The sequence below is a fragment of the Ovis aries genome, chromosome 13, assembly GCF_016772045.2.
Source record: "Ovis aries strain OAR_USU_Benz2616 breed Rambouillet chromosome 13, ARS-UI_Ramb_v3.0, whole genome shotgun sequence".
In the NCBI taxonomy this organism is placed as follows: domain Eukaryota; kingdom Metazoa; phylum Chordata; class Mammalia; order Artiodactyla; family Bovidae; genus Ovis; species Ovis aries.
Genome location: NC_056066.1, coordinates 64,080,287 through 64,107,183, shown reverse-complemented (window position 1 = coordinate 64,107,183; position 26,897 = coordinate 64,080,287). Strand labels below are relative to the sequence as shown.

General features: G+C 38.0%; 1 protein-coding gene and 1 pseudogene across 20 annotated transcripts in view; one reads left to right on the top strand and one right to left on the bottom strand.

Annotated features, from left to right (window-relative positions):
• NCOA6 (nuclear receptor coactivator 6) overlaps positions 1 to 26,897 on the top strand; it is a 91,854-nt gene that overhangs the window by 35,222 nt on the left and 29,735 nt on the right. For 15 of the 20 annotated variants that reach the window (XM_060397729.1, XM_060397723.1, XM_027977107.3 and 12 more), the window contains 6 exons: positions 1,408 to 1,689; positions 5,177 to 5,332; positions 14,939 to 15,061; positions 21,878 to 22,006; positions 22,716 to 23,573; positions 25,615 to 25,761. In XM_060397729.1, the coding sequence (XP_060253712.1) occupies positions 1,455 to 1,689; positions 5,177 to 5,332; positions 14,939 to 15,061; positions 21,878 to 22,006; positions 22,716 to 23,573; positions 25,615 to 25,761 (1,648 nt within the window). In that variant the 5' untranslated portion in view covers positions 1,408 to 1,454. Of the gene's footprint in view, positions 1 to 1,407; positions 1,690 to 5,176; positions 5,333 to 14,935; positions 15,062 to 18,982; positions 19,071 to 21,877; positions 22,007 to 22,715; positions 23,574 to 25,614; positions 25,762 to 26,897 lie in introns of those variants that run through there. The other 5 variants (XM_060397725.1, XM_060397726.1, XM_060397724.1 and 2 more) reach the window with 4 other exon arrangements.
• Positions 10,502 to 11,388, bottom strand: LOC121816274 (small ribosomal subunit protein eS1-like; annotated as a pseudogene).

Below are 26,897 nucleotides of genomic sequence, written 5' to 3'. Positions count from 1 at the left end.
GGTGCTAGTAAAGGTTATAATTGCCAGACTATAAGGTGAAGTCACTCAGTCATGTCTGACTGTTAACGACCCCATGGACCGCAGCCTACCAGACTCCTCCATCCATGGGATTTTCCAGGCAAGAGTACTGGAGTGGGTTGCCATTACTCTGCTCAAATGTAAATTTTTTTTTTTCGTATTTACAGCAAAGAAATTTTCCCCCTTAAGGTTGCTTAGGTTAGTTTTTGAAAAGCCTTTGCTCTTTTTAAAACAGAATCGTTAATTTTTAAAAGTTCTTCTTTTTTCCTATTTGTGCAGGAAGTATAATCATAGTACAACATATGTAGCTTTCCTTTTTCCTAATGACTTATAGCATATTTGGAAAATAGGAAAATTTACCAGCAATCTTGCCAACCTAGTACAATCACTATTTGTATTTTAGTTGATTTATTTTCAGTCTTTTTTTCTTAATCATCTTTTTAAAAAAAAACCCGTAGATGTAATTATGCTTTATGTAAGGAATTTATTTTAATTAGAAGATTTGTGTGAGGTTCTTATTTCCTTGCCATTCTTGCTTAACATACATTAATAAAATTGATGTTTATTCATTCACTTTTGGATTAAGAATGTGATCATCAGTCCCAGAGATAATGGAAGAAATGGCCACGTGGTGTGGTCTTTAATATTTGTATTCTTTGGTAGGCAACATAACTGAAAATAGCAGAAAATTTGAGTTCTCTAAACCTGAAAGTTAAAAAGTAATTTGGTTCTGTCCTAGACATAGTTCTTTGCCTCTGTAAACATGTGGTAACCAGTTGTTTTACTTTTGCAAAAGTATTTTTTTTTTCTTTCAAAACTTTGTCTTTCTTTTTTTCTGTTTCTGAATCATTATTTTTAGCTATGCCACTTTCAATAACCCTTTAAAAGTTATTTTAAATGATCCTTGTGAAAGACTTTGGAATTTTAGGTAGTCCTGCAGATGCTCTTAGTTAGGTCAGGTTGTCCTTTGCAGGTTGAAGAGGAGGACTTTAGAAACCTTGGTTGCTCTGAAGCATTTGTTAGGACAGGAGTAAGCAGAGTCTGTGGTCAGCCTGGATCTTGCTCTGTGGGGGTCAACCAAAGGCTTATATGAATTAACTCTTAGAAGATACCTATTTTAGTTTCTTGTGATCTCTTGTTCCTTTCTGCCTATATCCTAGGCTGACAAAGTAAAAGGAATTTTAGTTAAAACTGGTAAATTTTTATTTCTAGTATCTTTAAGAACTTATAGAATATCTTAATTAAAATAGTTTATCCTTCTTGTAATTTTTAATTTACTCTATAGTATTTTGTTATTACTTGTCAAATAAATTAGTTTTCATAGAACTATGTATTATTGATTGTGTAAGTATGTGTTGTAATACTTTTTTATATCTTCTGTTTTGAAAGGTTTTTTTATTGTCCACTTGACATATGCTTCTGGAATAATATTCACCATGGTTTTGGATGACCTTCCAAACTTAGAAGACATCTATACTTCCTTGTGTTCATCAACAGTAGAAGACTCAGAGATGGATTTTGACTCTGGCCTAGAAGATGATGACTCAAAAAGTGATAATATTTTGGAGGATTCCACAATCTTTGTGGCCTTCAAAGGAAATATAGATGATAAAGACTTCAAATGGAAATTGGACACAATATTGGAGCATGTGCCCAATTTGTTACACATGGGTAATTTTCTTAATTATTTTTTCTTTTGTTACTGTTTTTGATTTGCCCTTCTGTGGTTATCTTGAGTTTTACAAAGTACAACTGTGCTGTATTAGGTTGAAAGGCTGATTTTAATTGGAAAGTTGGAATTTTAGGATTTTTTTTTAATAGAAATGCTGTTGTATTTTCTTAAGTACATGGAGTGACTAAATATAAAGCATTGCTTAGCATTGTAATGCTTAAATTATCTGTTGTAATGGATAGGAGCGGGTTTCCCAGGTGGTTCAGTAGTAAAGAATCCAGCTGCAATGCAGGAGGTGCCAGAGACACAGGTTCAATCCCTGGGTCAGCAAGATCCATCCCCTGCAGGAGGAAATGGCAATCCATTTCAGTATTCTTGCCTGGGAAATCCCGTGGACAGAGGAGCCTGGCAAGCTGTAGTCCATGGGGTCACAAAAGAGTTGGACATGACTGAGTGACTAAACAACAACAGCAAAAATGGATGGGAGGAATTCTCCAGACCCAAATTTATTTATTGCTGTTAGCTCTCTGGTCTTTAGTTTCCTTTCCTATAAAATGACTGGCTCTTTGAGGCCACTTAAAGCTTTCAAAAATCTTTTACTCCATGCCTTTTTTGGCTTTACTTAAAATGTATTTGAAATTTGTTCTCTTAAATTTTAGATCAGAGGTTAACTGATAGCCTACTGGATCCAGTGTGCAGCCATGTGTTACATACAGCTCACTTGAGTTTTTCTGATTTTTTTTAAATTTGTTTTTTAGTGTTTGAATTTTATTGCCAGTGCTTCAAGAAATAGATATTTTATATTAAAATTCAGATTTTGGATTTGTCTTTATACAGGAAAGGTCTAATAACATTGAACTGTCCTATCCCAGGTGGTGCTAAGTAGCAGCTGCCGCTGAAGACATACCTTCCCCTCACCATAGTCCCATCTGGCCTCTTTACACATTTAGATAATCTATAGTGGTCTTACAGGAATTTGTGCTTGTCGACTTTGGTTTATATATTCCCCATCTTTTCTGGTTAGTGCAGTTATTTAATCCCTTCAGACATAGTGCAAAGCCTAGATTTTATCCTTTTATCGCAACTCTTCAGTGCTAACCAACTTTTTTAGGTTTTGAGGTCTTATTCTTTAGAATTAATATCAGGAGGAGAGCTTTTTTTTTTTTTTTTAATGGCTCTTTTAAAAAAATAACTTGTTTCAGGCTTCTTTCTATGGATTATTTAATACATTATTAGAGAATTTTATGGTGAAAGTTGTAATTGCCACCATAATCATGTTATGATGTATCATATTTTAAGGGCTAGCTGGGCCTGATTGTTCATTGTTCTTAATTATCCACATTTTTTCTTGTTTTTAAATAGCTGAATTAGCTTATTAATGGCTTTTAAATACATTGGTAAGCTCAGACATGGTAATCAGTTATATTCTTGATCTAAAAAGTATTTTAAATTAGATGTTCTCAAATATGATGAAAGTTAAGAAAAAATTTTTTTGATAAAATATAAGTGTTAAAATTTTTTCTGTAGGCTTATCACGAGTAGGTAACATCAAAAGCAAGTTTAATGTCTGTCTGGGCCACGTAGGAATAAGATTGCAGTGCTGTTCAGACTGAGAAGAAGCCCTGCAGCATTTGTCCTCTGTGGCAGCAGAATCTCAAGCTCCCTGCCTTTTGCTATTTGGATGTATAAGTGTCATGGAAAGGAAAATGGCCTGAAAATCAGAGCTAGATGTTAATGCCATTTTAGTGATAGGTAGCCACTGGATTGAAGAAGGCAATGGCACCCCACTCCAGTACTCTTGCCTGGAAAATCCCATGGACGGAGGAGCCTGGTAGGCTGCAGTCCATGGGGTCGCTGAGAGTTAGACACGACTCAGTGACTTAACTTTGACTTTTCACCTTCATGCATTAGAGAAGGAAATGGCAACCCACTGCAATGTTCTTGCCTGTAGAATCCCAGGGACGGCAGAGCCTGGTGGGCTGCCGTTTATGGGGTTGCACAGGGTCGGACACGACTGAAGTGACTTAGCAGCAGCAGCTACTGGATTCTGGGTAAATCTCTTAGATTTTCTGGGCTTCAGTTTCCTACCCTATAAAATACATTTGGACTGAATCATGCATAATCCTTCCTAAATTTCCTGTATTAATATATCTCAATGCTCTTAGCCAGTGGTCTCTTTTTTTCCATATTAGAACAAGTGGACTCCATGTCTGGATAAACTGATAATGTATAATGGTTTTGGAGGTAGAAGGGGCTTTTAGGTAACATGTAGATACTTTCCCCTATCCATGTAAATTTCTTATTTTAAGGACATATATGCCTAAATGACCATTTTCTCAATGCTTGAATGTATAATTGAATAGAGGCTGCAAAAGATTTGATGTAGCTGAGTTTATAACAAAAGGGAAAATTGTTTTGTCTGGGGAAAAAATTTTTTTTTAATTATTATTATCTAACTGGACCTGGTATTTGCTTTCCATCTGTAAACTATAATTACAAACAACATTACCTCCTCAGTTAGTTTAACTTTTGCATTATAATTTAAAAACATCTTTGAAGTTTGCATTGACTTTTCAGGTTTGCTGAAATGTAATGTTTTCTTACCCTAACTGAAATATAGTTGTGAGATTTATGTTGCTTTTCTCCTCAGTTTGGTGTGCTTCAATGGAAATTCTACTCTTGTTTAACATATAAAAAGATTAAAAATCAGAGACGTAAAGAATCAAGACTTAAGCCTTCCTTAAACTGAAGCATTTACAGGACATTGGAAGAAATGTTTGCTCCCTATATCTATGAATATGTTTCACAGAGATGCTCAGTGAAAATTTAAATATGAGTACTAAAAGTTCAACTTTTTCATTTGAAGAAGTATAATTGCTTAACATTTTATAAGTGAATCTACTATCTTCCTTTTCAGTGCTCTTTCTTTAAACAAGTTTAGTGAATTGTAGCTGCATGTTCTCTGATATCCTACAGTTGGCATATCTGCCAGTTGAATTTTTATAGAATTTCTCTTAAAATTTGAAACTTAAATTTGCTTAGTTTCTCAGTTCACATACATTAAACTGAGTCTAGAAGTAGACCTTATTCTAGTAATTTAAGCTTATCTCTCCCTTCCCTCCTATGATCCTTACTCCATCTTACTGCTTTCCATCTACTAAGTGCCTATGGTGTGTCAGGTGCTATGCTAGATTTTCGGCATATTATTATATAATTTAGCACTCACAGTCTCATGAAGTAGTTTTTTCATGGTTTTAGAGAAGAGAAAATTAAGTTTCAGAAATGTTAAATAACTTGTTCATGATTTCCCAGGTGCTAAGTGGTAAGGCTGGGATTAAGTTTAAGGTCTAATACCAAAGCTTAAGCTCTCTCAGCTATTCCATACTGGTATTCTACCTTGTTCTTTTACTTCCTTGTTGTTGTTCATTCCATGTCTTCTGATGGCTAAAACATTACTAATATTATTCTCTTCCTTTCATGACCAAGAATCCAGCAAGCTAAAGGTACAGAAGGTGGAGCCCTGGAATAGCGTGCGTGTGACGTTCAATATCCCCCGGGAAGCAGCGGAGCGGCTTCGGATCCTGGCTCAGAGCAACAACCAGCAGCTTCGGGATCTGGGAATTCTCTCCGTTCAGATTGAAGGTACATGTCTGGTTCCAGATTATAGGAATACTAGAATATAGCATGATTTGTAGCATGTGCCGCTTTGTCTGTTCCTCTAAAGTTGAATTCACAATGCCAAGTAACTCACAGAAAGCTAACCAAAATGATCACATGGATCACAGCCTTGTTGTGGTGAAGGGGCTTGCATAACTCAAAGAAGCTATGACAAAATGTGGTCCACTAGAGAAGAGAATGGCAAACCACTCCAGTATTTTTGCCTTAAGAACCCCACGAACAGTATAAAAAGGCAAAAAATATGATACCAGAAGATGAGCTTCCCAGGTCAGTAGGTGTCCAATATACTACTGGGGAAAAGCAGAGAAATAGCTCCAAAAAGAGAGCTGGGCCAAAGCGGAAACATTGCTCAGTTCTGTATGTGTCTGGTGGTGAAAGTAAAGTCTGGTGCTGTAAAGAACAATATTGCATAGGAACCTGCAATGTTAGGTCCATGAATCAAGGTGAATCGGATATGGTCAAGCAGGAGATGGCAAGAGTGAATATCAACATTTTAGGAGTCGGTGAAATAAAATGGACAGGAATGGGCAAATTTAATTCACATGACCATTATATCTACTACTGTGGGCAAGTATCCCTTAGAAGAAATGGAGTAGCCCTCATAGTCAACAGTTGAGTCTGAAATGCAATACTTGGGTGCAGTCTCAAAAACAACAGAATGATCTCCATTCATTTCCAAGCAAACCATTCAACATCACAGTAATCCAAGTCTATTCCCCAACCACTAATGCTGAAGAAGCTGAAGTTGACTGATTCTATGAAGACCTACAAGACCTCTAGAACTAACACTAAAAAAAGATGTCCTTTTCGTCTTAGGAGAGTGAAATGCAAAAGTAGGATGTCAGGAAATACCTAGGATAACAGGCAAGTTTGGCCTTGGAGTACAAAATGAAACAAGGCAAAGGCTAACAGAGTTTTGTCAAGAGAACACACTGGTCACAGCAAACACCCTCTTCCAACAACACAAGAGATGACTCTACATATGGACATCACCAGGTATCAGATTGATTATATTCTTTACAGCCAACGATGGAGTAGCTCTATATAGTCAGCAAAAACAAGACCTGGAACTGACTGTGTCTCAGATTATCAGCTCCTTATTGCAAAATTCAGGCTTAAATTGAAGAAAGTAGGAAAAACCACTAGGCCATTCAGTTATGACCTAAATCATATCCCTTATGATGATACAGTGGAGGTGATGAATAGATTAAGGGATTAGATCTGATAGACAGAGTGCCTGAAGAACTATGGGCTGAGGTCGTAACATTGTATACAGGAGGTGGTAACCAAAACCATCCCAAAGAAAAAGAAAGGCAAGAAGGCAAAGTAGTTGTCTGAGGAGGCCTTACAGATAGCTGAGAAAAGAAGAGAAGCAAAAGGCAAAGAAGAAAGGAAAAGTATACCCAGCTGAATGCAGAGTTCCAGAGAATAGGAAGGAGAGAGAAGACCTTCATATGTGAACAGTGTACAGAAATAGAAGAAAACAATAGAATGGGGAAGACTAGAGATCCCTTCAAGAAAGTTGGAGATACCAAAGGAACATTTCATGCAAAGATGGGCACAAGAAAGGACTGAAATGGTAAGGACCTAACAGAAGCAGAAGATACTAAGAAGAGGTGGCAAGTATACACAGAAGACCTATACAAAAAGATCTTAATGTCCCAGATAACCACAATGGTGTGATCACTTACCTAGAACTATACATCCCAGAGTGTGAAATCAAGTGGGCCTTAGGAAGCATTGCTACAAACAAAGCTAGTGGAGGTGATAGAATTCCAGCTGAGCTATTTCAAATCCTAAAAAAGATGAAACTTTTAAAGTGCTGCACTCATTATGTCAGCAAATTTGGAAAACTCAGCAGTGGCCACAGGACTGGAAAAGGACGGTTTTCATTCCAGTCCCAAAGAAGGGCAATGCCAAAGAATGCTCAAACTATCATACAATTGCACTCATTTCACATGATAGCAGTGTAATGCTCAAAATCCTTCAAACTAGGCTTCAGCAGTACATGAACTGAGAACTTCCAGATGTACAAGCTTAACTTAAAAAACGCAGGGCAACTAGAGATCAAATTGCCAACATGTGTTGGGTCATAGAGAAAGTAAGGAAATTCCAGAAGAACATCTACTTCTGCTTCATTGACTACTTTAAAGCCTTTGACTGTGTGGATAGCAACAAACTGTGGAAAATTCTTAAAAAGATGGGAATATACCAGACCACCTTACCTGCCTCCTAAGAAACCTATATGCAGGTCAAGAAGCAAGTCAGAACCGGACATGGAACAACAAACTGGTGCAAAATTGAAAAAGAAGTTCGTCAAGGCTATTATTGTCACCCTACTTTTTTAAACTTATATACAGAGTACATCATGCAAAATGCCAAGCTGAATGAAGCTCAAACTGAAATCAAGATTGCTGGGAGAAATATCAACAACCTCAGATATGCAGATAATACCACTCTAATGCTAGAAAGCCAAGAGGAAGTAAAGAGCCTCTTGATGAAGGTGAAAGAGAAGAGTGAAAAAGCTGGCTTAAAACTCAACACTGAAAAAACTAAGATCATGGCATCCGGTCCCGTCACTTCATGGCAAATAGTTGGGGGAAAAGTGGAAACAGTAACAGATTGTGTTTTCTTGGGCTCCAAAATCACTGTGGATGGTGACTGCAGCTACGAAATTAAGACACTTGCTCCTTGGAAGGAAAGCTATGACAGACCTAGACAGTGTATTAAGAGACATCACTTTACCAATAAAGGTCCGTCTAGTCAAAGCTATAGTTTTTCCAGTATGGATGTGAGAGTTGGACCATAAAGAAGATTGAGTGCTGAAGAATTGATGCTTTCAAACTGTGGTGCTGGAGAAGACTCTTGAGAGTCCCTTGGATAGCAAGGAGATCAAACCAGTCAATCCTAAAGGACGTCAGACCTGAATATTCATTGGAAGGACTGATGCTGAAGCTAAAGCTCTTAATACTCTGGCCACCTGATGTGAAGAGCCAACTCATTGGAAAAAATCCTGATGCTGGGAAAGTTTGAAGGCAAAAGGAGAAGAGGGGGGCAGAGGATAAGATGGTTGGATGGCATTGTGACTCAGTGGACATGAGTTTGAGCAAAGTCAGATAGTGAAGGACAGCGAAGTCAGGTGTGCTGCAGTTCATGGGGTCACCAAGAGTCAGATATGACAGCGACTCGTGTCACCTGTGCTTCACATGAAAAGGAGTTGAGGCTGGTTGGGTCCTGATGCTTCAGTATCCATAGCCTCAGACTCCATTCCCTTGGACTGATTTTGGCTATCAGTCCATCCAACGTTGGTTTTACTGGCACCCCAACCAAGGACTGATTTGTCTTTTAAACAATATCTAATTTCAGGGCTTCCCTAGCAGTCCAGTGGTAAAGACTTTGCCTCCAGTGCAGAGGGTATGGGTTTGATCCGTGGTCAGGAAGCTAAGACCCCATATACCTCGAGGCCAAAAACCAAAACTTAAAGGAGAAACAATATTGCAACAAATCGATAAAGACTTTAAAAATGGTCCACATCAAAAACAAAAAAAAAACCCTTAAAAAAATACCTAATTTCATCTGCTTCCTTTCACCCAATATGCCTGATTTAGTATTTATTTTTTATTTATCTAACAGAGGCCCTGAACAATCCCTTTGTAGCCGTATTCATTTGCAGATGTTTTTGTCAGCATGATCTTTTAAAAATGAAAATACAGTACACACACACCTTAAAACTGTGCTATGACTGGCCATTATTTGCAGAATAATGTCCAAACTCTGTATTGTGACCTCGGGCTTCGCATAGTCTGACCTTTACATTTCTCATCTAGCCTTCTCTCATCCAGCTCCTCTCCCTCCTCCTTGCTGTCTGTTCTAGCCTCTTCAGCATTCTTTCGGTTCCTTGATTATACATTTCTTCTTCCTGTCACAGGTCCTTTGCATTGATGTCTCCTCTGTATGGATGTTGTTCCCTACCATTCCCCTTTCTGTTAGTTATATACCCAGCCTTCAAGTATCAGCTTCAATCTTAAGGATGTGTTTTCTGAACTCCTTGACTGAATCAGAATCTTTTTTCACATGCTTTTGCAAAAGTCTGGTTTTCCCCTGCTCTGATCATTTCTTACACCTTCACTAGAGCAATTATTTTGATGATTGTTTTGTTCCCCCATGGACTCCAAGCTCCAGTAGGGGAGAAACCACATCTTGTTTTGCTGACTGTTGTATCTTTACTTGCCTGTACATGTTAAGTTCTTTAATAAACATATGCTGAATGAAAGTAAAGGAAGCACATATATAATAGCACTAGTTTGCTTCAGCTCTTGGAATACGTGATAAGCAAAATATAGGCTTTGCCTTTATGAACTCAGAAGGAACTCATGACCTTGATGAGGGAGATAAACCTGAGAGATGGAACTACCAGGTATGAGGAAGCACAGAGGAGCGTCTGTCTTTTGGTGTCCAATGTACTAAAACCTTCTTTCCCCTTCCTGCGTTGATGCAAACAAGGTGGCAACCAGTGAGTGATTCCAGCCTTTTCTTGCCCTTGTCAGCCAAGCCCTTCTGACCCTGTGCTTGCATAGGACCTAAAAGTTCCACAAAACCTCAGTAACTGAAAGGTCAACATTTTATGTTTAGGAGTGAGACACATTTTGTGCAGTTAAGATTGTAGATTATTGTGCCCCAGAAGGAGCAATAATAACAAACAGATTGTTAAGAGATAGATTGAGAAATGAGGTGAATTCCATAATTTGATAAATACGAGAATAGTGGCTTAAACAATAACCAGTTTGTTTTGATTGTCCAAAAGGATTCAGAAAAGTAAAATTAATTCACTGCAATCTATTAAACATAGGATGAACTTTTGGGAAGAGTAGAAGTCAAACAGCTATTGTTAATAACACCATATAAGTTGTTTATGTTTTATAAGCACATCAGCATGCATTTTTTAAATAAGAAACATATAAGCAGTTTCTTAAAAACCCTAAACATTTTATAGTCTATGTTACCTGTTTACCTGAATTATAAGGGCTTTGTGGTAGTGTTTTCCAGTGGAGAAAGGAAACATCAAATTTCTTCTCTTTTTTTTTTTAAACCACAAATAAGATCTTTTGTTTGTCACTATTAAAAGTCTGCATTTTAAACAGGTTCTTGGACTGTTGGCTTATATCCATTAGTTTATTCAGCTTTAGCACCTGTCTCATCCCCAGCAACTTTTCCAGAACTACTACCTTTACCATGTAGCTCCGCGAGTTTTCCTACTTCAAACTTGGGCTTCTGAAGCATTTTTACTTTTCTAACAAAGACATCATAGAGTGGAAAAATAGGTTGGCAAGCTTTTTCTCTGTCTTTTCCCGTGCTGTCTGGAATCGATTTATTGACATCCTCCTTCAAGTCATTTGTCTGCACCTCTCAGGTCATGATTTCCACCATCATCTTGTGAATCTGGCGCACCTGCTGGTGCTGGGCATAAGAAGTCTTCCAAATCTGATTGTTGCATTTTTTAGTAAAACACATGTGAGAACAGATGAAGCACATTGATATAAACATGTGCTTCAGTCATGGTCTGCCATTTTTTGACCGTTGAGCACATTTTGTCACAGGTAAGATCCATACCATGGAAATCTCAGTCAGGTTTTACCCTGAACATCCTCCGTAATTAGCTTGAATCGTCTAAAGGCAGCTTCATCATTCTGTAGATCAGCAAGATTCATTTCAAAAACACAACCTTTGAGGCCATCAGATGTGATTTTGTTTCCTTGAGTTCTTGTGGTCAGTGCTTTCCTACTATTCCTTGTATTGAACATAGCTGGTGCTTTCACATCATACCAGTCTTCCTTAGAAAATGGGTCAACCACTATCTTCTTGGCTCCCTTTCTGCCTCCTTTTGTAAGACGCTTATTCTTGCCAACCGTCTTGGTGACGTTCAGAAAGCCAAAAGGGCAGACACATAGCTTGCTCGAGAACTTCGGTGAGCAGGGCAGAATGCGCTGTCTGTATGACCCCAAGTTTCTTCTCTTAATCATCCCTACTTCCTACAAATCTTCAAAAGAGTAAGATTCCTGTTTATTCCTATAGCCATAAATTAAAATGCAAATACCAGCATGGAAGCAAAATAGATCACATATATTATAAGAAATTATGAAATTTACATGTGGCAGTGATTATCATACTACAGAAAAGAGTTTTGTTTTTTTTTTTAACTTTTAGAGTACATCTAAAAGGGTGTACTAAAATGGGTGATCTCCTTTTCTCTTTCCGCATTCACTGGGAATTCAGGCAGGAGTGAAAGTGGTGGCAGCAGCTGTTGCTTTTGTGAAACTGATGATGGGCTGATGCCTTTTAGGTTTAAAGAGGAGGTCTTGTCACTATTGTGGTGTCTGCTGCAGGGCTGGAGGAACAGGTTGTCCTACACCCAAGGACACACAGTCTTTTCTCCATTGAAGAACACTCCCTGTACCCTTCTTTTGAGTTTTGGCCAGGGAGTTGAGGAGACATCTCTTTTGAGGACATTTTGTGACTCCCCTGTAAATTCATTCTGATTTAAAGTAGGAGTCTGTAAAGGGTCAAAGAGTAAAAATTTTTGGCTCTGTGGGCCAGAAGATCTCTGTCAAGACAACTCAGCTCTGCTGCTATAGTGCAAAAAACAGTCAAAGCAATATGTAAATGAGTGAATGTGGCTGTGTTCCAGTAACACTTATTTATCTGAACAGGCAACAGGCTTGATTTGGCCCATGGGTCATAGTCTGCCAACCCCAGTCAGCACGTTGGAGAGCCAGTAGTGTTCTCTTCTATGTGTGTTTCCTTGACAACAACTAACTTATGTGCAGCTTGTAAATAGGATAATAACAGTAGTATAGTGTGGAAATTGGGTTTATTCATACATTATTTTTTTTTGCCTGGGCAAAGGCAGTTAGAAAGTAGGATTAGAAGGTTAATTGTCCATAAACCTTTTGATCTGTTGCTACATGGCTGGGAGCCCTTTCAGCTTTTTTTCAGCAAATTGAGAATGAGAAGTTACACTCAGGTACCTTCCCCAGAAGTACACCCTCAGCATTGCATGGCTCTCAGCTTGTGAACTTTACTTCCTCCCATGCCCACCTGGAGGGCAGCCCCACTAGCTCAAAGCTCCACTGCATCTGTGTTCCCTCCCAGCTTTGACCAGGCATTTCCACTCTAGTGTTCAGGTGTGTTGCCTACACCAATTTTTGTTTTCATTAGAGCTCTAGTTACAAAGCCGCATGGGTTTTGAGTTTGCCTCAACAGTATTTCTCCCATGAAACCTATTATTTTCAGTGTGAGATTTTTATGGACCGTGAGGTTTTCCTGGAATGCAATTGCCATATGGAAAAATGTCTATGATTCTTTGTAAGGTTATGATAAGATGACTTTTCATCATATAGTCCGTAAATAGCTAATGGAGTGCCTGTTATGTACACCAGGCACTGTTCAGTGTTTACAGGATATAATTAAGGTGGCCATAAAATTTATCATTTAAATTAGGAATTGAAAATAAATGGAGTTACTATGAATAACTATTAATAACTATCCTGGGAGAACAGATAAAAGAGTGTGTGTACGTGCTCAGTCATGTCTGACTTTTTGTGACCCCATGGACTGTAGGCTCCTCTGTCCATGGGATTTTCCAGGCAAGAATACTAGAGCGGGTTGCCGTTTCCTATTCCAGAGGATCTTCCTGACCAAGGGATTGGTGTCTCTTGCATTCCTGCATCAGCAGCCAGATTCGTTACCACTAGTGCTACTTCAGAAGCCCATAAAGGGGAGGCAGACAAGAAAATAAGTGAATGAGTAACTACATGGGATGTGCTCTGAAGAAGTAACAAGATGTTTTGATAAGGGTGACCTGACATTGGAAAAAATGATTGGAGAAGACTTTAGGGGCTTGTGACACTTAATCTTACACTGAAAATTGAGAAGACGGTTTATGTGAGGAGTGCCGGAGAATTGCTCTAGGCAGAGAGAACAACTTGTACAAAGGCCTTAAGGTGAAAAGTGGGTTTGTGTGCCTACGAAAGTAAAAAAGGCCACTGAGCCTGAGTCCTTGTTATTGAAGGAGAAACTAGTTTGAATTGAGATTAGAGAGACTGGCAAGGACCACATCTGAGCTGTTAGTAACAGCCACAAGCCACTTTTATGATCTGTTGTCCATTTCAAAAACAAAAGCTCTTCCACCTAGAACGTCTTCGCAAATTTAGTATGTTAATAGTTCTTTCCCTTTGGTGGAAACCCTCAAGATCTGTATTCTTTTTCTCTTTTATTCTTAACTCCCATAGGCAATTTAGAACATTGTATAGCCCCTGGTGATTGGTCACTTATTGTTAAGATATTTGTTCCCTATTACCAAGCTATCTGGTACAATAGTTACAATAGTTAATATTTTATCTATTTATCTAGCTGACCTATATCGTGACAAGACAGGAAACTGCTGTGCCTTCATTGGCTTCATTCTTTGTCATCTTGCCCTAAAACAGTAAGGAGCATGGTGAATGCAGCCTTTCAAATCCTCAACCACAGGCTAGCTATACTTTTTTCTGTCCGCAAGGTGGTGCTGTCTACCAGAGTAAGAATAGTCAAAATTTGGGCTTAAGCTCAGGAAGCATCCCAAAACTTGTTTCAGAGATCTTTTTATTAAGTGAGGTTTAAATTGCCCCTTTAGTAGTCAACTCCAGCAGGAAAGGAAAAACATGTGATCTTAAAGAAGCACAGAGGGCTTATAGGGAGTTTGCTCCTTAAAGTAAATAGTGGTTATGTGAGGTTTGCGTTGTAATTATCCTTTGAATTGAATTTGTTTCATACATTCTTCTAGGTATATAATATTTACTAAAAAATGAATTTCATCATGTCATTCTAATTTTAAAAAAATAAAATAAATTGCCTCTAACTTTAGTGTCTACTCAATTGGAACACTTGTAGTGACATTACCTACCAGGCTATTGTGAGGTTCAAATAAGATACAGTTTCTTAAGCATTAAAATCCCTATACAAATGTTGCTCTTATCATATCTCAGAGGTAGATTAGTAGCCAGGGTATCTACTCTTCATTGCATGAGTTTCTCCTCTGCATATCTCTTTATATTGCAGTTGTTAAAAGGAAAATGGTATTTTACTTACAAATATCACAGTGTCCCCATGCCATTGTATGTTCTTTCTGCGTTAGACCTACTCATATTTCTAATTTCTGATCATAAATTCTCAAAAAGTAATCCAGGATTTGAGACTTTCTGAGAATATTTTCTTCCTACACACATATAAGATGAGTTGATTGAAAATAAATATTTCCGCCTTCCAAGCTCTCTGCTGATGCCATACATCATTAATGATTGTCCATCTACTGTATTGTGAGAATTAGTTATGTTCTCCTTGTGCTTCATGTAAGTGAACCTGCTCAGGTGAGGTTGAAAAGAGGCCTGTATAGTATTGAACTCACCCTTTTTGTGGTGATAAACTTAGCATAATTCTTTAAAAACACATAAACCTAGAGCTCTTGTATATCTGTTTTTCAACAAAATTTACATCTTATTCTGATTTCCTTTTAAACCTGACTATCATTTTCAGGGGAAGGTGCTATCAACCTGGCTTTGGCTCAGAACCGGAGCCAAGATGTGAGAATGAATGGACCCATGGGAGCTGGAAATTCAGTTAGGATGGAAGCGGGATTTCCCATGGCAGGCGGTCCAGGTGAGATCTCCCACTCAGTTGTATGACATTTGACTAGTTTCCTTTTTTTTGGCTTTATTTGCTAATGTATGATCGTTTGAGTCCTGCAAGATAGGTGGAGGTTCCTGACACACTTCTGTTGATTGGTTCAGGAAAACAAGACATGAATCTAGACTCTTAGGAGACTAGGATCACAGAGCATGGAGCATATATAGTCTTCGCAATGGTTGGGGCTCATACTTAAAGGTAGATGAGCCCTGAGCCATGCAGGAAACAGGAAACATTTATTGAGTTCTCAATGTATGACGGGACCTATGCTAAGTGTTGCAAATAGAACTGAATAAAACATCTTCTATCCTCAGGGTGTTTTATAGCATAACGTAGCCTTCTATGTTATGAAAGAGAGTCACCTTTCTCTGTGACTGAGAATCCAGGAGTTTGTGCATGCTTAGGTGAAATCTGTAGAAGTATGTGGGAGAGTATGTGTTTTTCTGTATTTAGAATTTGAGAGAGTTACAGATTATTTGCTACCTTTGTAGCAGTCCTGAAATTTCTTCTTTAGAGACTGAACCCACTTTCTGTGAGTCACAGAAGGTTAAAATTGAGTTGGTATTCTCATTTTAAGCTGAGGAAACTATGGAGTTCACAGAAAGGAAGCAGTTTGCCCATGGTCAAGTAGCAGTGGGCAAATCTGACTCCCCAGGTCAGTGCTGTTTTCACTGCACTAGCAGCTTTCAGGATTCTTCTGCTGTAGGAACTTTTATTCCAATAAGCCAGAAAAGCACAGCTGCTGTGATTGAAGGAGAATCTAAGTACGTGAAATTGTACCCAATCATTCCCTTCCAACCTACCACAGTAGCTCTTGAAGAAATGCAGCAGAATAGAGAAGCTCAGTTTATAAAGCCGTTCTTTCTGAACTGTAGCTGAAGACTTGGCCATGGAGAGTTGGAGCTAGGTTTTCATGCTGGCACTGCCACTTGGTGTTTACCTGAAGCGCATCACTGTACCTCTCCATGCAACAGTTTCTTCACTGAGATAATAGTCCCTATAATCTTTTGAGCTCTTTTTTGAAGATGGTTGCACCCTGAGCAATGTAGCAGACCTTCACTGAGTTCCTGTTGTGTGTCAGGACCTGTGTTGTTGGGCTGTTTTGGAGTACTGTATAGTAAATGGAAAATACCCAACCTGGAACCTATAGTAGGGAGTTAAATAAGTTTAGTTCTCTGCAGAAATCTGAGCATTTGGTGTTAAGGCAGCTTAATGAGAGATTATAGGTAACGAAGTTGCCTCCATTGAAGAGCCAGAAGAGTGAGCAGAGTATAGCCAAGTTGCATATAGTTAGTGCAAGACCAGACCTAGGATGAGACATCTGGGTTCTAGTCTCAACTTCTGGCCAGATGTCTTAATAGTTACTGGCCTTAGTTACCTGTAAACATATTTATGTCCAAGAAACAATATTACAGATCCCTTCCAACCTTAAAATGTTGACTCCATTAAGCCAATATCAGCACACTAATTGCAGGCTCTCCTAGTATCTGGCAAACAGCAGGCATATTTACTAAGTATCTCTGAAAAGTGAGTGTAAATTTTAGTGATGTATGTAGTTCATTATCAATATAGGAAACTTAAAAGATTTAGGTTGAAATTAGATTGTTTAATGAAGGACACTGTGATAAAATATAAAGTTTCAAGAATAATCAATTAGTAATGATCTATAGTCACAGTAATATTTTAGCACCTAGGTATCTTTTTTTACTGCCAAGCATACTTAAAATAAGAATGTTTTTTCTCTGTTGTCCACTGGGACGGTGGATGCAAACAAAATTTAATATTTAGTTAAGCAAATTTTTCTAGGGAAAGAGACCTTAACTAACCTTTATAATAAATTTAGAATTGTGTATCTAGAATGTCTTAGACTAAATTATTCTTAACACTACTTTATTCTCTTTGTATTGGCAACAGAAACTTGACTGATAAGCAGGAGTCCTTTTAAATGAAAACAAAATCCATAGCCAATTTTGTTTCAAAGCTTCATAGAATCTAGTATCTATGAGGTACCATAGTAGTCTTTTAGTCATGTGTCATTATTGATGTTTTGAATCGATAATTCTTTCCTATGGGGAGCTGTCCTGTGCCTTGTAGGATGTTCAGCAGCATCCCTGGCCTCTGCCTATCAGGTGCCAGTAGCGCCACCACACCTTCCTCCTAGTTGTTCCAACAAACTATCTCCAGACCTTTCCAGATATCCCTTAGGGTACAAAATTGCCCCCAGTTGTGAAGCATGACTCTAGTCAAGATTCCCACATCGTGCTAGAATGTATTCTACAGTATCACTCCTGAGCATGTTAGCCAGCATGTGCTTAAACATTTCTGGGGATAGGAAGCTGATTGTAGACTAAGAAAACCTATATCTTTTTATTTCCCAAGAACTTTCTTACTATCCAGTTACCATCTTTGGAAAGTGCGGTGGGGTTCCAAGAAACAAATCCATTTTTAACAGGTAAACATTTGCCTAACTGCCCTGTCTCAGCTACAGAACATCTGAAAATGTCGGATAAAATAGAACATTTAATGCACAGATGAGCTTGTAAGACAATAAGGAAAAATCCTCAGGGCAACAAAGAAGAACATTTAAATAACAGTGAACAGGTGACGGGACAAGGAAATGGCAACCCACTCCAGTATTCTTGCCTGGAGAATCCCAGGGACAGAGGAGCCTGATGGGCTGCTGTCTGTAGGGTCACACAGAGTCTTACACGACTGATGTGACTTAGCAGCAGCAGCAGAACACGTGAGGAAATGCTGCAGGAGCCAATGGATTTGAGTTTTAATGGCCAAGAGGGAAAAAATAGGAAGCCTTGTCTTGGGTCCACATAAAGAAGGAAGTTAGAGTTCAGAATCCTTCATGAAGCCAGTATTTTCAGTAAAAGATAAATAAGAAAAAGTTTTGCTCTCTGGCACAGGAGGCCGAAGGCAAAGCTTATCTCCCTTGATCTGGGCTCTAGTTGAGTTGGGGAAAGGGTGGTTATAGAATTGTCTTCTCTATCCTCATACATGTTGGACATGTGTCACTGAAATGACCCAGGAACAGCAATGCTAAGTTATTAAGTGGTTCTAAAGTGGTAATAACCATGGAAGCTGTCACCTCAAACCATTGCAGATTTCTCATATTTATTGCCGGTTATAAACAAGCTTATTCTCTGAATTTATAAATTTAAGATTAGACCCTCTTTCCAGAATTCTAGGTAACAGAAATATCAGCATGTTTAAAATAATGAAAATTCTAAGAAGAGAACAAGACACTATCAAAACACAAAGAGAATTTAGGGAGAAATTAGAATCTACAGAAATTTTAAAATTATTGAAGTGAATAACTTATTCAGCCAATTAGAGACAGCTGAATTGGAAGGTGAATTTGAAAAAATGCCAACAGTGAGAATGCAACACACAATAAATAAATAGATGGAAATATGAAAGAAATCAAGAGAAGTGAAGGATAAAATGAAAAAGCTTAATATATATCCCTGAAAAGAGTTGCAGAAGATGATAAGGAAATTGAGGAGTGACAATAGTAAGAGAATGGCTGAAATTTTTCCAGAATTGATGAAAGACATGAGTCTTCAGATTCAGAAGTCCAATAATTCTGAGCCCTACAAAAAAATAAATAAATTCACATCTAGACACAAAATTGAAAAACTGCAGAGCAGAAAAACAGAATGTTAAAAGGAATTCAAAATAAAGCCCCAATAATTTACAAAGGGAAGATTATCAGACCCGCAGCTAATTTCTCAGTGGCAACATTGATGCCATGAAACATGAGGATAATATTTTCAAAGTGATGAGAAAATTAACAGCCTAGAATTTTAAACAAAAGCTATAGTATCAAGAGTAGTGTGAATTAAAGACCTTTTTAAAGAGACTAAGAGAATTTACCATTAACAGACCCTTGCTAATTGAACTGCTCAAGGATGTACTTCAGGAAGAAGAAAATTGAACCTAAGATGGAAGAAATAAGAGCTAAGAAGGAATGGTGAGCTAAATAATTGGTAAACATTGTGTAAATGTAAATAAACATTAACTTACTTAGTAATAATGATGATCATACATGGCCTTTAGATATGCCTGTTGACATTTTTAAAATATCACTAAAATAATAGAAATAGAAGGTATAATTTCTAAACTAGTAGTGGAGGGGTTGAAAGGAAGAACATGATGAAAAAAAGTCTAGTAAAATTCAGGAGAAGTAGGAAAACAGCACAGAAAAAAAAGGGTAAAAAACAGTGATATCATAAAATGATAAAATATACCAGTAATTAACAATAAATGCAAGTGGATTATAAGCACTGATAAAGAAAGTGATTAATTAGATTGAGCAATTCAGATTTAGCTATGTACTCTTAGAGGAATCATATAAAACATAAGGTCTCAGTTCATAGTTAAAAGGATAGAAGAAAATAGAGAATCCAGGTGAATATTAACTGAGAAAAAGGAGTATGACAATATTTTTATCAGATAAAAAGCATTGCTAGAGATAAAAAGGATGACTGTATAATATAAAAGGAAAAATCCAGGAAGATAACTAAACTTTTGTATTTTTAATAAACTAGCTTCAAATATGTGAAGTAAAAATGGCCCGGATTCATGTAGATAGCAAATCTTAAGGAAGATTCTTACACACCTCCAATAGTAATTGATGTATCGAACAAAAATTGGTAAGGATAAAGAAAGCTCAAATAATATAATTAAAATAGTTTGAGACATATTAGACATGGACATATTTAGAAACTGTACTAATAATTTAAGAATTCTTAATCTTCTCATGAATGACATTTGTATAAACTGATTATGTTATTCCAAAAGCGAGTTTCAGTAAATACCAAATACAGGTATCACATAGATCATTTTCTCTGACCATAGTGCAGTTAAGTCAGTGGCCAAAAATAACAAAAAACTAAAATACCCCATATTTTTAGAAGTTTTAAAATGTATTCTAAATACCCAGTGATTTTTTTTAAAAAAAGCATTCAAGATGGACATTAGAAAATATTTAGAAGGAAATAATGAGAATAGTTCCCCAGTGGCTCAGCAGGTTTAGAATCTGCCTGCCATGCAGGAGATGGCAGGTTCGATCCCTGTGTCAGGAAGATCCCCTGGAGGAAGAAATGGCAACCCACTCCAGTATTCTTGCCTGGAAATTTTCATGGACAGAGGAGCCTGGCAGGCTACAGTCCATGGAGTCACAAAGGGTCAGACACAACCAAGCACATAACATGGCAATGAAAATAGTACTTGTGAGATGTAGACTAGAAAATTTGACTCTCAGATATTTAGAGCAGACCTTATACTAGAGCTGTCTGAAAATTAAAAGACTTAAGTGTCTGACATAAGAATGAGAAAAAGAACAGCAAAGTAATAATTTAGGAGCAAGGAAATAATAAAGGTAAGAGCAGGAAAAATGGCAACCCACTTCAGTACTCTTGCCTGGAGAATCCCATGGACGGAGGAGCCTGGTAGGCTGCAGTCCACGGGGTTGCAAAGAGTCGGACACAACTGAGCGACTTCACTTTCACTTTCATGAATTAAAAAACCTAATGGAACAGAGCAGCAAAACCAGAAGATGTTTCTCTGAAAAGACAACTGAAATTATTGATCCTAGTAAGACAAGTAAGAGAGAGAGGCATGAGCAGTGTAAAGAATGAAAAAAAGTGTACTCTTTAAAGGGTGTATTTTATTATGGCATGTGAATTATATCTCAGTTTTTAGAAAGAATGGGAAAAAAAATTCCATGAATAACTTTATGCTAACAAATTTGAAAGCTTTGGCAAATTAACAGGTTTCTTGAAAGTATAATTTAACTGAAACTGACTTAGTAAGACATAGCAAATGAAAAATCTACAACTACTTAAGAAACAAAATAATCTGTCTCCCTGTGGATCAACTAGTATAACCACAGGCTCAGATGATTTTACAGGTGAATGTTACTAAATATTCAAAGAACAGATACACTTATTCTTTCAGAGCATAGAAAAAGAGAAAAGATGCTTTCCAGCTCACTTCGAAATTGTTTTCAATGTGATGCTAAAATTAGGACGAGAGCAGAGGATAATTATAAGTTGTTTTCACTTATAAAGGTAGATGCTATTAATAAATCCTAGAAAATCTAATAGTATCAGAAGTTAGCAAGATGTGAATCAAGAGGAGTTCTCAAATTGCTAGTGAAAGTATAAATAGGTATAACCACTTTTGAGTGCAGTTTACCAATATCTAGTAAAATGGAAGATGCTCATACTTTAAAACCTACTGATTTTAAGTATGTAATCTAAAGAGACTCTTACATGTCTATGGAATACAGGACAAATATATGCCATTGCAAAATTCTAAGGATGAAAACTTAGTGTTCATCAGCAGGCAAATGGCTGTATTAACTCCATAAAATGGGGCACTATTATAGTCAGGATGGGTGAATCTCAAAAAAATAGTATTAAGTGAAAAGGGAAATTAAACAATACATATCGAATGGTGTCACTTATACAAAGATTAAAAGCATTCAAAAAATGTATTACAGTTTATATATGTAGAAAAGATAAAAACTTGAAACTGTTAACCCAATATAAGATAAGGAGGGAATGGAATGAGATTGGGAAGGAGTAGGAGGCTTCTTATATATATTTCATATATATATGAAGCAGGCAGAGTAGGGCAGGGTTTACATTTAAATAAGGTAGACGATGGTATAAAAATTTTTTATACCTTTTTACATCTTTGAAATATTTCATTAAAAACAAGCATTGTGTCAATTCCAGTACTCTATTCTAGAGATTTTTTTTTTTTCTCTAGGGTTAATAAGGATGACCAGCCCTGCCACTGTTATGATACCCCAGGGTGGAAACGTGTCATCTTCCATGATGGCACCAGGCCCCAATTCAGAACTGCAGCCCAGGACTCCTCGCCCTGCTTCTCAGTCAGGTATTGACCTCCAACCTTTGAGAATTGAAGAGGCTGCACTCCCTGCACAGAGCATCATAGAATTCAGCTCTCTCTCTGATGCCAGATTTCTAACTGCTCAGCTGAAATGCTGTTCTCTATATAAAATCTACCTTAGTTTCTTCAAGCTGGAAGTCATTATTTCCTTTTCAAAATTTCTTCTCAGAGTTTCTCACTATTCTTATCAATTATACCCCAACATTCCTAAAAATGTATTCTCTGCTCCTCCAAACCGAGAATTCTGTAGTGAAGTAAATTTGGTTAATGTGTCCTACTAGATCCTCCCTCCCAGAGTTCCAAAAGTAACATGTTGGAAGCACTGGAAGTCCTATAGTGAAGAAACCTGTCTAAGGCTGTGTTAGGTCCAGTGTCTCCCAAACCTGATTGACTTTATTTTTTGTTTTGTTTTCTAATACTAATGAATATAGTCCCTCAGAATATGCTTTGGAGAATACTGCTCTGCATAGTTTGCCTGGCTCTTATATCCACTTTAGAATCATACGCTCTTTATAGACAAGATTCAGTCTTTCTCTCATCTCGATAGTTGTTTTGCATTATAGTAAATGCTCACAAACATTAAATGATACCAGAAGATTTTTCTCTGTTTTGCAGAATTGCCAAGACTCTAGGATTGCTCTAGAATCTAGGTTGCAGTAAGTTAATTATTGCTTTGTTGACTATCTTTAAACAGATGCAGTGGATCCACTCCTCTCTGGGCTCCATATACCACAACAAAGTCATCCCTCAGGATCTTTAGCGCCCCCGCACCACCCAATGCAGCCCGTCCCTGTGAACAGACAAATAAACCCAGCCAGTTTTCCCCAGCTGCAACAGCAGCAGCAGCAACAACAGCAGCAGCAGCAACAGCAGCAACAGCTGCAGGCAAGACCCCCACAGCAACATCAGCAGCAACAGCCACAGGGCATTCGACCCCAGTTTACTGCCCCAACTCAGGTGCCTGTTCCTCCAGGCTGGAACCAGCTGCCTTCCGGAGCCCTTCAGCCTCCTCCAGCCCAGAGTTCTCTGGGCACAATGACTGCAAATCAAGGGTGGAAGAAGGCTCCCTTGCCTGGCCCAATGCAACAGCAACTCCAGGCAAGACCATCCTTAGCCACGGTACAGACACCTTCCCACCCTCCCCCTCCATATCCCTTTGGCAGCCAGCAAGCTTCACAAGCCCATACAAACTTTCCTCAGATGAGCAACCCAGGCCAGTTCACAGCTCCTCAGATGAAGAGTTTGCAGGGAGGGCCCTCCAGGGTCCCGACCCCCCTGCAGCAGCCCCACCTCACCAACAAGTCTCCTGCCTCCTCACCCTCCTCCTTCCAGCAGGGATCCCCTGCTTCCTCCCCAACGGTTAACCAAACTCAGCAGCAGATGGGACCAAGGCCACCTCAAAATAACCCACTTCCCCAGGGATTTCAGCAGCCCGTCAGCTCTCCGGGTCGGAATCCTATGGTTCAACAGGGAAACGTGCCACCTAACTTCATGGGGATACAGCAGCAGCCACCAAATCAGGGGCCACAGAGCTTACATCCAGGCCTAGGAGGTGAGGAGCACTGGAGCTGTTTGTGTTGTGAATTGACTGGAGCTAGATCTTAGTAGCACTTCAATTTTTAGAGTTAATGGAGGGAGTGAAACGAGGATGTAACTATTTGGTTTTGTGAATATAGTGATGACACTTGATATGACTTAGTTAACTTGATACATTATGCAGCGTCTTACTGGTTATGTTTAAGCTAGTCCTCTGGATAAAAACGCAGGTAAAATTCAATATAGATATATGTTCATTTTGTTTTTCAAATATTTTTGCCTGATCTTGTACTAGTAAATTAAGGCGTCTGGAAGAATCATGGTTTTATTAACAACTTAAGCTGTTCCGCTGTTGAAAATAAGGTTATGCAATAGAGCAAAAATGAAAAGATAAGTGTAGGGTTTTGTTGGGGAAATGGCCCTTGTGGTTTTCAATTTTGGTAATCCTAGTTAGCAAAAATATTATTAGCATGGTATTTGTTAAATTTGCTTAAAGTATTAAAGGGGAGTAAGTTCAGAAATCATTGACTTTTACAGTTTTATAATGCCAATGCCTGCTCCTTAGAGAGGGAATTCCACCAGTTATACCTAAAGGAGATTTATTTATTTATTTTGTAAGGTGCCTCTTGTATGAAGAAAAAGCAATGGAGCTTAATGTGTGAGAGGTAAAACGATTACAGTAAAACTTATCCATCTCCATGTTTATTATTTATTCTTATTAATCATTGATCTAGTGCACATGAATGTGCTTGGAGCTTTTCAGTAAGGTATAGAGAGTGTAATACTGTCACCTGATAAACATACCCCCCCACCAAAAGACACCCATTGCCTATCCAGAAAAAAAAACCCTTGCATCTTTAGTGCAACATAGCAAAGGCATGTTCCCATGATTTCTGGTAAAATTAAATCGCTCATCAGTCTTTTCACTCTCTTGTAATTACTTTTACTGACATGCAGGCTGTAATATTTGAATCCTAAGAAGTTTTGAGAAAATGCAAGAATGTTTTGGCTCCAAACTTCACTGTTCTGGGCATCTAGCCTTGGATCAGTGGGGGCTGGGTAGTCCCTCCTGCAAATGTGATTACTGATATAATTACAATGGAAGCATGCAAATGGGGACTTGTCACTGCTAAAGAAAGGACAAATGCATATTTGTCTACAAAGCGTTTTTCAGGACATTGAAAATTTGGCCCTTAAATAAATGGACTAATTCAAGTGAGCTTAGGTCTTGATGCTTTCATAGAGCAAATGATGTGCTCACCTAGGTGATCTGGCCACATCCAGGCCTATGTTATAAACAGTGAATGGGTTCTGAGATTCTTATTACAGATTTGTTTTCTGAAATTAAACCTTCCTATAAAAGAAAGTATTACTTTAGTAAGATTCCATTAGAGCACAGTTTTTGGTACCATAGCTGTCAGAATTTCAGCAAACCCTTTTGAGAGGAAGGTGTAATGATAAATTTAATATAACTTCACTTTGATGCTCCTATAAATTGTTGCTGATCTCTTATCTCTTCCAAAGAGACCAGCACAATACAGGGGAGAAATTTTTCCACAAAAAAAATTGTCATCTATTCCCTCAATGGATAAAAAAAAAAAAAATCACCTATCTATGCTTAATATCAGGACCCAGGTCTTTGTTTTATAGTATTTCTGATCAGTTTGTTTGAATATGAGAGAATTTAGTGTATTCCTTTGGTACCTACGTTAAAGTATGTAAAGGTTTGGGGTCCGTTGTATTACAGAAAAGTGAGCCCTAAACCTTGCTGTGACGTGGCCTCAGATCACATTTAGGGAGCAGATTGCCATCTTTTCCTTGGCATGTTCAAAGTGTAAATTTTTTAGTATTTCTTTTTCATTTTGACAATGCTCATGTAAGAAATTGTGTTGATTTTTTTAACCATCTTTCCCAACCTGGTTAAAGATCCTACCAGTGTGACAGAGAGAGCTAAGCCAGTGGAGACTTCATGCAGCTCATCCTTCCTTATTCATTCCACATCTAAGCAAGAGTATAAATTTGCTAGGTAACTGCCTTACTCGTTGTTTTCTATTAAGGAATGCCTAAACGCCTCCCACCTGGCTTCTCAGCAGGACAGGCCAATCCGAACTTTATGCAAGGTCAGGTGCCTTCGACCACAGCAACTACCCCTGGGAATTCAGGAGCCCCTCAGCTGCAAGCGAATCAAAATGTCCAGCATGCAGGTTTGTTTTCTATGACTTATTCAGCCAGCATTTATTGAACATTGTGTGGTAGGTAGACAACAAGGAAATACAGAGAAATGTAAGCCTTGATCCTTGCCGTTCGTTTCAGACCTATAAATATCCTTTCAGGGCAATAACTGTTATATTAAAAGTAGGTAAAATGTCTTGAAAAAATCTAGAAACACCTAAAGAAAGGAGATAAACCTAGAGGTAGAGCTGGAGTCAGCATTTTTTTTTCCTGAAAAGAACCAGGTAGTAAATATTTCAGGCTTCACAGGTTATATGTTCTCTGTTGCAGCTACCTAACTTTGCTGTTGTAGCACCAAAGTAGCCATAAACAGTACATAAAAGAATGAGCATAGCAATGTTCCACAATGCCTGTATGCTAATACAAAACTATGTTCCTGACCTCTGAGTGAATTCACGTCTGTTTACAAGCTGGCAGTGGGCCTTATTTGATCCATGGATCATAGGTTGCTGACCCCTCAGTTAGTAAAAGGACCAAAGGTATTTCTGGCAAAGGAGATGGTGGTTACAAAGGCATGGAGGTATATGGCATTTTGAATAACTGCAACATTTAAAATCTCTATAATTCATGTTAACATTGTATATGTTGAATGTCTGAATTCTGGTTTACAAGGTGGTGTTTGAAGACCAGGTTTTATCAGTACAGGTGTAATGCCAATAGTGTATATAAGAAGAAATTTAGGAGGGCATATTGTGTACAGCAGAATGGCTTGAAAATATTTGTAAGCAATATTATATTAGCCGAGACTGCATGTATCTGGTTGCTATTAGGTAGCACATGATTAATCCTCTTACCCTTTCTCATAAGGAGTTTGGATTGAGGTAGCGCAAATACTTTCTGAGTTCCCATGCCCATTTGGAGTTAGTTTAGTTGTGTGGTTCCACTGTTAATTGTAAATACTAAGAAAGGAGAAAAGTTCGAAACTTAAAAAGTTCAAACTACCTCTTGAAGGGCTAGAGAAATGTAGGGCAAACCATGACTTTCTCCATCTGCTAGTGCAAAACTGCAGTTCCTGAGCTATGTAAATTCACATTCTGTAGGAAGTTTTAAAACAGTAATAAAATCATTCACAATTCCTCCCCATAAGTGCAGCTGTTTTATATTTTTA